Raw genomic sequence first — 12,017 nt, forward strand, 5'->3', positions numbered from 1 at the left:
TTACCGTAATTTATTTTAAGTGCTTTGTCAGGACTTCTTTAAGAAATTCTAGCAATTTCCTGATGACCGACATTATTCAGGCTTATTAGCCTGTAGTTCTTTCTTTTCTCACTTCCCCCTTGAACTATATGATTGCTAACTTCAAATTTGCTGGGATCATTTTCTAGAATCTGGGGTATTTAGAGATAACAAAAATTCGTGCATCTGCTATCTTTGCAGCAAGGTGTAGAGCATTAGGTCCTGGGGCTCTATCGGATTATAATAACTCTTTAAATTTCTTTAATACCTTTAATCAGGTGATATTAATGACCTTAAGTTAAATTCCTCACTCTTATTAAACTCGCTATTTGTAGTATGTAAGTGATAACTTCTACTGTGAAGGCGGACACAATGTGCTTATTCAGTATCTCTGCCATTTACTCATTCTCCATGCTACTTTCCCCTGTCTCTGCTTCTGAAGGACCAACATTTATTTTAGCTCCTGTCCTTTTTATATACTTGCAAAAGGTGTAACAACATATCCTGTAACTAGTGCAGTTACTTGTTATAATTAGGTGGGGAGCTCATGCACATGCCAATTATACTGTGACAGTTGGACAATTTCCGTTGATTTCCTCAGTCACATCCAGTTGGGCATGTTTTGTCCAATAGACGTTGGTTATTTCTGGCATCATTAAAAGAATGAATGATTTGTGAAAGGTTTCACTTTTTTATGATTGGAAATGATAAGTCTGTTACATGCTTTTGTTTTCTCAGTCGATTATGTGGCAGCCCTTGTCCTGCGGCTTGGCCTGATGTCATCAAGCTGCCATATTTTCACACAATGAAACCGAAGAAACAATATCGGAGACGGCTTCGTGAAGAGTTTTCATTGTAAGCAACAACAGTCAGTCTGACAGCAGAAGGTCATTGTAGTAGATGCCACCCTGTTCTTTGGAGTGCTTAAAAGGACAGTATAGAGAGAGCTTTACTCTGTTTCTAACCCTTGTCCTGGGAGTGTTTGTTGGAGACAGAGGAGAGGGAACATGACTCTGTATCTAACCTTGTGTTATACCTATCCTGGATGAATTTGATGGAGGCATTATAGATGGTGCTTTACACTGTACCTAACTCCATGCAGCATCTGTACTGAGAGTTTTTGATGGGGACAGCATAGATGGACATTTACTCGATGTATCCCGGTGTTGTACATGCCCTGGGAATGTTTGTTAGAGACAGTGTGGAAGAAAGCTTTATTCTTTATTGGAGGATCATAGAATTACAGCATGTTTACAGCAGTTTAGGAGGCAATTTGACCCCTCTGTTTGTATCAGATGTCTGCAAGAGCAACTCGGCTGGACCTATTCTCCAAAGGCCCAGCAAAGATTTTCTCTTCATGTGCTTCTCAAATTTCTTTCTGAAATGCACAATTCAATCTGCTTCCACAACACACTCAAGTAGGGCATTCCAGATCCTAACCATTATTTGAGTAAAGCAATTTTCTTCATTTTCCTTTTGACATTCACTTTAAATTAGTGCCCTCTGATTCTAGATACTTCTGCCAGTGAAACATGTTTGTTCTGTCTAGATTCTTACGATTTTGAACATTTGTAGCAAGTCTCCTTCCTGTTGTCTCCAAGGAGAACAATCCCGATTTTCCCAATCTACTTACTTAACTGAAGTCCCTCATTCCTGGAACCATTCTTGTAAATCTTTCCTCCATTCTTTCTAATGCCTGCACGTGTTTCCTTAAGTATGTGCCAAAAATTGGATACAATATAACACATGCTATAAAGTCAGTGTCATTTTTAACCATTCAGTATAGTTTTTTTTTGTGTTTTTATGGGGTTTTTTTGCCCCATGCCTCAGTTTATAAATCTCTGGATCCCATGTACTTACTTGAATCACTTTTCTACCTGCCCTCCCACCTTCAATGATTTGTGAACATATTCTCTCAAGTCTTTTATTTCATAAATCTCGTTTAGAGTTGTTCCTTTTATTTTATGTTGTCTTTACTCATTCCTCATTCAAGATTTATCACTTCTCTCTTCTCAGCACAATGTTTCATCTGACAAACGTCTGTCCATTCCACTAACCTTTCCATATCCTCTTGCCCTTTATCACTGTCCTCCCAACAGTTTACAATTCTTCCAAGTTTTGTGCCATAAACAAAGTTTTTAAATTAAGCCTTTTACGTACAGTCTTAGTCTTAACATATAGAGTCATAGAGTTCTACAGCATGGCAACAAACTCTTCAGTCTAACTCGTCCATGAGACCAGATATCCTAAATTTATCTAGTCCCATTTGCCACCTCATTCCATACACACACCACCCTGTGCATGAAAATGTTGCCTTTTAGGTCCCTTTTGAATCCTTCCCCTCTCACCTTAAGCCAGTGCCCTTTAGTTTTGGGCTCCCCTACCCTGGAAAAAGACCTTAGCTATTCACCCTATCCAAGCCCTTCATGATTTTATAAACATCTGTAAGATCACCCCTTAGCCTCTGACTCTCCAGGGCAATTAGCCCCAACATAAGACCATAAGACATAGGAGTGGAAGTAAGGCCATTCGGCCCATCGAGTCCACTCCGCCATTCAATCATGGCTGATGGACATTTCAACTCCACTTACCCGCATTCTCCCCGTAGCCCTTAATTCCTTGAGACAACAAGAATCTATCAATCTCTGCCTTGAAGACATTTAGCGTCCCAGCCTCCACTGCACTCTGCGGCAATGAATTCCACAGGCCCACCACTCTCTGACTGAAGAAATGTCTCCGCATTTCTGTTCTGAATTGACCCCCTCTAATTTTAAGGCTGTGTCCACGGGTGCTAGTCTCCTCACCTAACGGAAACAATTTCCTAGCGTCCACCCTTTCCAAGCCATGTATTATCTTGTACGTCTCTATTAAGTCTCCCCTTAATCTTCTAAACTCCAATGAATACAATCCCAGGATCCTCAGCCGTTCCTCGTATGTTAGACCTACCATTCCAGGGATCATCCGTGTGAATCTCCGCTGGACACGTTCCAGTGCCAGTATGTCCTTCCTGAGGTGTGGGGACCAAAACTGGACACAGTACTCCAAATGGGGCCTAACCAGAGCTTTATAAAGTCTCAGTAGCACAACGGTGCTTTTATATTCCAACCCTCTTGAGATAAGTGACAACATTGCATTCGCTTTCTTAATCACGGACTCAACCTGCATGTTGACCTTTAGAGAATCCTCTACTAGCACTCCCAGATCCTTTTGTACTTTGGCTTTACGAATTTTCTCACCGTTTAGAAAGTAGTCTATGCTTTTATTCTTTTTGCCAAAGTGCAAGACCTCGCATTTGTTCACATTATGAGTCTCTCCCTGTAACTCAAACCCTCCAACCACGGCAACATCCTTGTTATTCTTTTCTGAACTCTTTCAAGTTTAACTACATCTTTCCTGTAATAGGGAGAGCAGAATAAAATGCAGTATCCCAAAAGTGGTCTCTCCAAAGTCTTGTACAGCCACAATATGTCATCCCATCTACTATACTGAATGCACTGACCAATAAAGGCAAGTTCTTCACTTCCCTGTCTACCTGTGACTCCACTTTTAAGGAATTATGAGCCTACACTCCAATGTCTCTTTATTTGGCAACTCTCCCCAAGAGAAAGAGGGGACTGCAGATGCTGGAGTTCAGAGTCAAAATGTGTGGCACTGGAAAAGCTCAGCTGGTCAGGCAACATCCGAGGAGCAGGAGAGTTGACGTTTCAAGCATTAAGCTCTTCATCAGGAATGGAGTGGGGGAGGGGGGCTGAGAGATAAAACCTGCTCCCCAACCTCACCACCACCACCAAGACCAATGCATTCCTGATGAAGGGCTTATGCTCAAAATTCCACTCTCCTGCTCCTTGCAAGCTGCCTGACCCGCTGTGCTTTTCCAGCACAACTCTGCCCAGCTCCCTACCATTAAGTATATAAGTCCTGCCCTGATTTGCCTTACCAAAATACAACAGTCTCATTTATCTAAATTAAACTCCATCTGTCATTCCTTAACCCATCGGCCCAAGTGAACAAGGTCCCATTGTAGTCTGAGATGACCATTTTTTCACTATCCACTTCACCACCAATTTTGATATCATCTGCAAAGTTACTAACCATTCCTCCGATAGTCACATCCAAATTATTTATATAAATGACAAAAAGCAGTGGACCCAGCACAAATCCTTGTGGTATACCATTAGTCACAGACATTCACTCCAAAGAAAATCCTCCATCACCACCCTCTGTCTCCAACCTTCAAGCCAATTTTGTATCCAAGTGGCTAGTTCTCCCTGATTCCATGCGATCTAACTTTGTTAACCAGTCTACTATGTGGAACCTTGTCAAATGTCTTGTAGTAATATACAACCACCTGATTTACTACCACTGACCCACGAGGGCCCTTAGTGGAGATTTTAGTGCTGATCACTATGCAACCCCAGTGTATAAAAATGTGACTATTCAGAAAAACTACTGTTCACTGTTGTCACCTCTTTCCTATTACTTCTCCAGATAGTGTCTTTTTTTGTATCTCATTTGCCCTCTGTGGCATTAAATTGCTGATTGTTGGGAGTACTTGTAAATGACAACATATGCATTACCCTCGTCAGCCCTCTGTTATTTCATTATAAAACTTAAATTATTTTAACAGTTTATCTTTTAGAAATCTTTTGTTGGCTTTCTTTAATTAACCCACATTTGTTTATACAACTTAGGATTGCCCGTATTATCATTTAAAAAAATATTTCCATTTCCTCCACAAAGTTAAACTGATTGACCTGTAATTGCTGGCTTTATTCTTAGATCCCTTTTTCATTGCGGATTTAACATTGTAATTTTTTGGTCTTCTGTCACCATCCCTGTTTCCAAGGAGAACTGCTGGAGTATGGCAAATGCTCTGCAATTTCCTCACTTATATCTCTCAACAGCTTTCATCCAGTTCTGGTGACTCATCAACTCTTAAGTATAATCAGCCTTTCTAACACCACCTTTATATTAATTTTTGGTACATCCAGTGTCTTGACTGCTTTCTTTTTCAGTATATCTTTGGTGATAGGTTACCATAAAGGTCCCATCTTTTCAATCTTGCTCCTCGCCAGAGGCATGATGACCCTCAAGTTGAACTCATCACCAGTTATCTCTCAGTACTGAGAGATAGCCCAATGGTCTTCTGGGACTCTGGTGACTTTCTTTTTTATATCCTTGGTGAAGACACATGCAAAGTACCCATTTAGAATCTTAACTTTGCTGTCTTTCCATGCCTAATTCTCCCACTTTGATCACTAACGCCACCTCCCTCCCCCCCCCACCACTTATCCTTTTCTTAAGTTCAAATGCCAAAAGAAGACTTTGATCTTCCCAACCACTTCTCATTCTTTCTTTCTCACTTTCCCTCTGAATGTTTTATATTCAGTCTGGTGCTTGTATTGTAAACCTGACATCAATCATTCATGCCCTTTTCTACTTCACCCATACTACTGTTTTTTTCAACCAAGGCCTTATGACTTTGTTTCTCCTACCTTCCATTCCCCACCACACCTTAGAGGAATTTCCCTAAATGGTCTCCCCTTGAAAGACTTTGCTCCAGTTTCATTTACAAGTTTTTGATTCACACTTACCTGAACCTGATTTCTTCTCATCCAACTGAAATTGGCCCTCTGCAAGTTGATTATTTTTACTGCAGGTTGTTTCTTCCCTTTTCCATAGCCAACCTCAAATTTATGATGCTTTGATTACTGTCCCTAAATGTTCCTGTACTGACACTTTGTACACCTCATTCCTTAGAACTGAATCCAATAATGCCATCATCTTCAGTGCACCAGAAACATAGAACATAGAACATTACAGCGCTATTCATCAAAAATTCTGGACATACTTCAAAAACTCTTCCATTCTCTGCACTTTACACTACTTTACTATTATTCCAGCATAATTTAGGATTTTTGAAGACCCTATTATAATTCCTCTAATTTCTTTGCAAGGTTGTTAACAATTTAGTGGAAACTTTACTTTGTATCTAACCCCATACTGCAACTGTCCTGGGAGTGTTTGATGGAGATAGTGTAGAGGGAGCTTTATTTCATATCTGACCCTGTGTTGGGCCTGCCCTGGGAGTGTTTGATGGGGATAGTGTAGAAGGAGCTGTAAGCTGTATCCAACCCTGTGCTAGACCTGTCCTGGGAGTGAATAGAGAGTTAGCAGCTGGGCTACATCAAATTGTTGGAATGCCAGTCTGATCAGTCAGATGTATAAGCTACAACGATGGCTTCAGCAATAACTAGAAGTCACCGAAATGCACGCCAAATAAATCAGACTTCAGCACGTTTAGTGTATGATGTGACATATGTGGATTTTTAAATTGTCTGGTTTTCCATAACTTTTGTATAGACAGTGATGCTTTTAATTTGTGCATGGAACATTGGCTAGATTTATTCATGTTGCAGCAGATACTTTGAAACTAAGTGTTACCTATGGTTGGTATCACTTGGGCAGCTGACAACTTTTTTCATTCATTCATGGGAAGTGGGTTTTGTTGGCTAGGCCAACATTGATTGCACATTTTCAATCATCTTCAGAAAGGTGGTGATGAACACAACGTATATGTTTTTGATGTGTTGCTTTGCCTTCACTGTATCTTTCAGTTTGCTCATGAGACTTTGATATGGAACCAGTATTCCTGGGTTTGTAGAGTTGAAGCCAGTTGCTGTTTCTCATGTAAGAATGTGGGCATTTACTATTTCTACAGTATTCCACTCCCTGCACTGGATTTGCTTGATCATATGTTGACTCTTGACCCCAGCAAACGTTGCACTGCTGAGCAGACCCTACAGAGTGATTTCTTGAAAAATGTGGACCCCACAAAAATGCCTCCTCCCGAGTAAGTATCAGTGCCAATTGCTAAGCTGTATTTTTGAGCTTTAGGAAGTGGTGGTATTTTATGCCAGTTCCTCTTTTATAAACTTTTAGCATTTCGTGTTTATGTTCTCATTTTTCTCCCTAAAATGTTTAATTTCTAATTTATCTGTGATATGAGACTAGTTCCAATATTCAAAGACAACACTTTGCAAACTATTTCCAGTATTAGTATGTTTAAATGTTTGAATATTAACATAATTCCATGTGTCAGTAGAAACAAAACAATGCAACTATTAAAGTTGCATAGTTTATATCAACATATTGTATGAAGTCAAATTCTGTGATGAAAATCCCAGACCTCAGTGTCTAGGCTGCCACAGTTGATGAATGTGCTCCACAGCCATCACTGTTGGACTGGGAGTTGCTCCTGGAAATCTTGGATGTGTTTATGAAGGTGCAAGGTTAGGTCACAGCGTGCCTGATCAGACCTGCCACAGGTAATCTACTTGATTTCTAGAAGGCATTTTGATAAGGTGCCACATGAAAGGCTATTGGGTAAAATTAAAATGTGCAAGGGGCAACATAGTAACATGGGTATAATATAGTCATAGAGATTGACAGCAAAGAAAAGGGCCAATCAGCCCTTCATGTCCGCACAGATTGAAAACAACCACCTGACTATTCTAATACCATTTTCCAGCACTTGGCTCTTTGCCTTGTACACCTTGGAATTGTAAATGCACATCTAAATACTTTAGAATGTTATGAGGGTTTCTGCCTCTCCCACACAGACAAGCAGTGAATTCCAGATTCCCACTACCCTCTGGGTAAAAATATTATTCCTCACATTCCTTCTAAATGTTCTGCCCCTTATTTTAAATCTAGCCCCTGGGACATTGATCCCTCCATCAAGGGGAAATGTGTCTTCCTGTCTATCCTATCTTTGTCCCTTATAATTTTATACATCTCCACCATGTTCCCTCTCAATATCTTCAGGTCTAAGCAAAACATTCTCAGTCTGTCCAATCTTTCTTCATAACTGAAACACTCCAGCCCCAGCAATGTCCTGGTAGATCTCCTCTACACCCTCTCTAGTGCTATCACATCCCCCCAATAATGTGAGTTCTGGAACTGCTCATAATACTCTTGCTGTGGCTTAGCCGATGTTTTAGACAGTTCCAGCAAAGCCTGCCTGCCCTTAAACTCTATGCCTCAGTTAAGAGAGGTAAGTATGTCATATTCCTCCTTAACCACTTTACTCACCTGTCCTGACACCTTAAAGGTTCGGTGTACATGCACATCAAGGTTCCACTGATTCTTGGTGCTTTCCAAGGTCCTGCCTTTCAACTTGATTTGTTTGTCCTGCCCAAGTGCATCATCTCATTTTTATCTGAATTGAGTTCCATTTGACCAGCCCATTTCTGTCCTCCTGTAATCTAAAGCTATCCTGCTCAATATATACCACCCCCCCTCCGAATTTTTGTATTATCTGCAAAATTACTGATCAACCCTCCTACATTTAAGTGTGAATCATTTTACGTGGATAGCAAATGGCAGGACCCCAACACTGGCCCCTTGGGAGTCTACTGGACACACATCCTGTTGGGGAACACTGTCAGCCACCAGCCTCTGTTTCCTGCCACTGATCCAATTTTCCAGATTTACTTTGATCTTGTGGGCTCGTATCTTTGCTATTAGTCACTCAGGCTTGAACTGATCGAAAAACTTGCTGAAGTCCAAGTAGACTATGTCAAAAGCATTACCCTGTCCTACACATCCGGTCACCTCTGATAGAGTCATAGAGGCGAGGAGTAGGGAGAGAGAGGAGTTGAACACGTGGCTACAGGGATGGTGCAGGAAGGAGGGTTTTGGATTCTTGGATAGTTGGGGCTCTTTCTGGGGGTAGGTGGGGCCTCTACAAGCAGGATGGTCTTCATCTGAACCAGAGGGGTACCAATATCCTGGGGGGGGAAATTCGCTAAGGCTATTGGGGTGGGTTTAAACTAATCCAGCAGGGGGATGGGAACCAAAATTGTAGTTCGAGTATAGAAAAGGTTGAGAGTAGGCAGGTCTGAAATAAAGTTTCAGGGGCACAAGATCGCACCGGCAAGCAAGAAGTTGATTTGAAGTGTGTCTACTTCAACGCCAGGAGCATCTGGAATAAGGTGGGTGAACTTGCAGCATGGGGTGGTACCTGGGACTTCAATGTTGTGGCCATTTCGGAGACATGGATAGAGCAGGGACATGAATGGTTGTTGCAGGTTCCAGGGTTTAGATGTTTCGGTAAGAACAGAGAAGATGGTAAGGGGGGGCGGGGGAGGTGTGGCATTGTTGGTCAAGGACAGTATTACAATTGCAGAAAGGCTGTTTGGGGACTCGTCAACTGAGGCAGTATGGGCTGAGGTTAGAAACAGGAAAGGAGAGGTCACCCTGTTGGGAGTTTTCTATAGGCCTCTGAATAGTTCCAGAGATGTAGAGGAAAGGATAACAAAGATGATTCTCGATAGGAGTGAGAGAGACAGGGTAGTTGTCATGGGGGACTTCAGCTTTCCAAATGTTGACTGGGAACACTACAGTACGAGTACTATAGTGTGCAGGAGGGCTTCCTGACACAGTATGTGGACAGGCCAACAAGGGGCGAAGCAACATTAGATTTGGCACTGGATAATGAGCCTGGCCAGGTATTAGACTTGGAAGTAGGTGAGCACTTTGGTGATAGCGATCACAATTCTGTTATGTTTTCTTTAGTGATAGAAAGGGATGGATGTATACCACTGGGCAAGAGTTACAGCTGGGGGAAAGGCAATTACGATGCGATTAGGCAAGATTTAGGAAGCATAGGATGGGGAAGGAAACTGCAGGGGATGGGCACATTAGAAATGTGGAGCTTATTCAAGGAAAAGCTCCTGAGTGTCCTAGAGAAGTATGTACCTGTCAGGCAGGGAGGAAGCTGTAGAGGGTGGGAGCCGAGGTTTACGAAGGAAGTGAAATCTCTGGTCAAGAGGAAGAAGGAGGCTTATGTTAGGATGAAATGTGAAATCTCAGTTAGGGCGCTTGAGGGTTAAAAGGTAACCAGGAAAGACCTAAAGAGAGAGCTCAGAAGAGGCAGGAGGAGACATGAGAAGTTGTTAGCGGAAAAGATAAGGTAAACACTAAGGCTTTCTATGGGTACTTAAGGAATAAAAGAACGGCGAGAGTAAGAATAGGGCCAATCAAGGATAGTAATGGGAGGTTGTGTGTGAAGTCAGAGGAGATAGTTCCCATTTTGTTTGTTCTTCTCACTAGTGAACACCAACCCAAAAGTATTCACTTGAAACCCTACGTACATCTTCTGGTTCCATGCGTAAATTGCCACTTGTGGTCTGTAATAGCCCCTACTGTTTCCCGAGTCACCCTTGTACCCATAATGTATCCGGTAAAGCAATTTAGGATTTTACTGTATTTTGCTCGGCAGTATCCTTTCATGTCCACTTTTAGTTCTCCCAATCTCCTTTGAAGATCTCTCTCTTGTTTTGACTGTTTTGAGCCCTCGATGTATCTGACATAAGTCTCCCCTTTTACTGTTAGTGTCATAGAGATGTACAGCATGGAAACAGACCCTTCAGTCCAACCCGTCCATGCCGACCAGATATCTCAACCCAATCTAGCGCCACCTGCCAGCACCCGGCCCATATCCCTCCAAACACTTCCTATTCAAATACCCATCCAAAGTCCTTTTAAATGTTGCAATTGTACGAACCTCCACCACTTCCTCTGGCAGCTCATTCCATACACGTACCACCCTCTGGGTGAAAAAGTTGCCCCTTAGGTCTCTTTTATATCTTTCCCCTCTCACCCTAAACCTGTGCCCTCTAGTTCTGGACTCCCCAACCCCAGGGAAAAGACTTTGTCTATTTACCCTATCCATGCCCCTCATAATTTTGTAAACTGCAATAAGGTCACCCCTCAGCCTCTGATGCTCCAGGGAAAACAGCCCCAGCCTGTTCAGCCTCTCCCCATAGCTCAATTCCTTCAACCCTGGCAACATCCTTGTAAATCTTTTCTGAACCCTATGAAGTTTCACAACTTTTTTCCAATAGGAAGGAGACCAGAATCGCACACAATATTCCAACAGTGGCCTAACCAATGTTCGCAACATGACCTCCCAACTCCTGTACTCAATACTCTGACCAATAAAAGAAACCATATCAAACACCTTCTTCACTATCCTATCTACCTGTGACTCCACTTTCAAGGAGCTATGAACTTGCACTCCAAGGTCTCTTTGTTCTGCCACACCTCCCAGGACCTTACCATTATGTGCATAAGTCCTGCTAAGATTTGCTTTCCCAAAATGCAGCACCTCTCTTTTATCTGAATTAAACTCCATCTGCCCCTTCTCAGCCCTTTGGCCCATCTGATCAAGATCCTGTTGTAATCTAAGGTAACCTTCTTTGCTGTCCACTACACCTCCAATTTTGGTGTCATCTGCAAACTTACTAACTATACCTCTAATGCTTGCATTCAAATCATTTATATAAATGACGCAAAGTAGAGGACCCAACACCAATCCTTGTGGCACTCCACTGGTCACAGATCTCCTGTCTGAAAAACAGCTCTCCACCACCACCCTCTGTCTTCTACCTTTGAGCCAGTTCTGTATCCAAATGGCTAGTTCTCTCTGTATTCCATGAGATCTAACCTTGCTAACGAGTCTCCCATGGGAAACCTTGGCGAACGCCTTATTGGAGTCCATATAGATCACATCTACTGCTCTGCCCTCATCAGTCCTCTTTGTTACTTCTTCAAATGCCTCAATCAAGTTTGTGACATATTTCCCACACAGATAGCCACATTGACTATCCAGTCCTTGCCTTTTCAAATACATGTACATCCTGTCCCTCAGGAATCCCTCCAACACTTGCCCACCACCGACGTCAGGCTCACTGGTCTATAGTTCCCTGGTTCCTCCTTACCACCTTTCTTAAACAGTGGCACTATGTTAGCCAACCTCCAGTCTTCTGGCACCTCACCTATGACTGTCGATGATACCTCTTAATCCAATGCTGTATATACCTTGATATCCAGGGTTTGATGGTCCTACCCTTTTTCTCTATTGGAGCATGTTGCCCCTGTACTCTCCATATTTGCTTCTGCAAATCCAGGTGCAGTACGTTTTCGGAGCATTT

General features: G+C 42.2%; 1 protein-coding gene across 1 annotated transcript in view; it reads left to right on the plus strand.

The window, feature by feature from the left end:
- Window positions 1–12,017, plus strand: part of cdk12 (cyclin dependent kinase 12) — a 65,999-nt gene that overhangs the window by 44,412 nt on the left and 9,570 nt on the right. Inside the window, exons 10-11 of the mRNA XM_072561158.1 lie at window positions 757–873; window positions 6,740–6,871. Of these exons, the coding sequence (XP_072417259.1) occupies window positions 757–873; window positions 6,740–6,871 (249 nt within the window). The remainder of the gene's footprint in view (window positions 1–756; window positions 874–6,739; window positions 6,872–12,017) is intronic.

The sequence above is a fragment of the Chiloscyllium punctatum genome, chromosome 42 (assembly GCF_047496795.1).
Source record: "Chiloscyllium punctatum isolate Juve2018m chromosome 42, sChiPun1.3, whole genome shotgun sequence".
Lineage (NCBI taxonomy): Eukaryota > Metazoa > Chordata > Chondrichthyes > Orectolobiformes > Hemiscylliidae > Chiloscyllium > Chiloscyllium punctatum.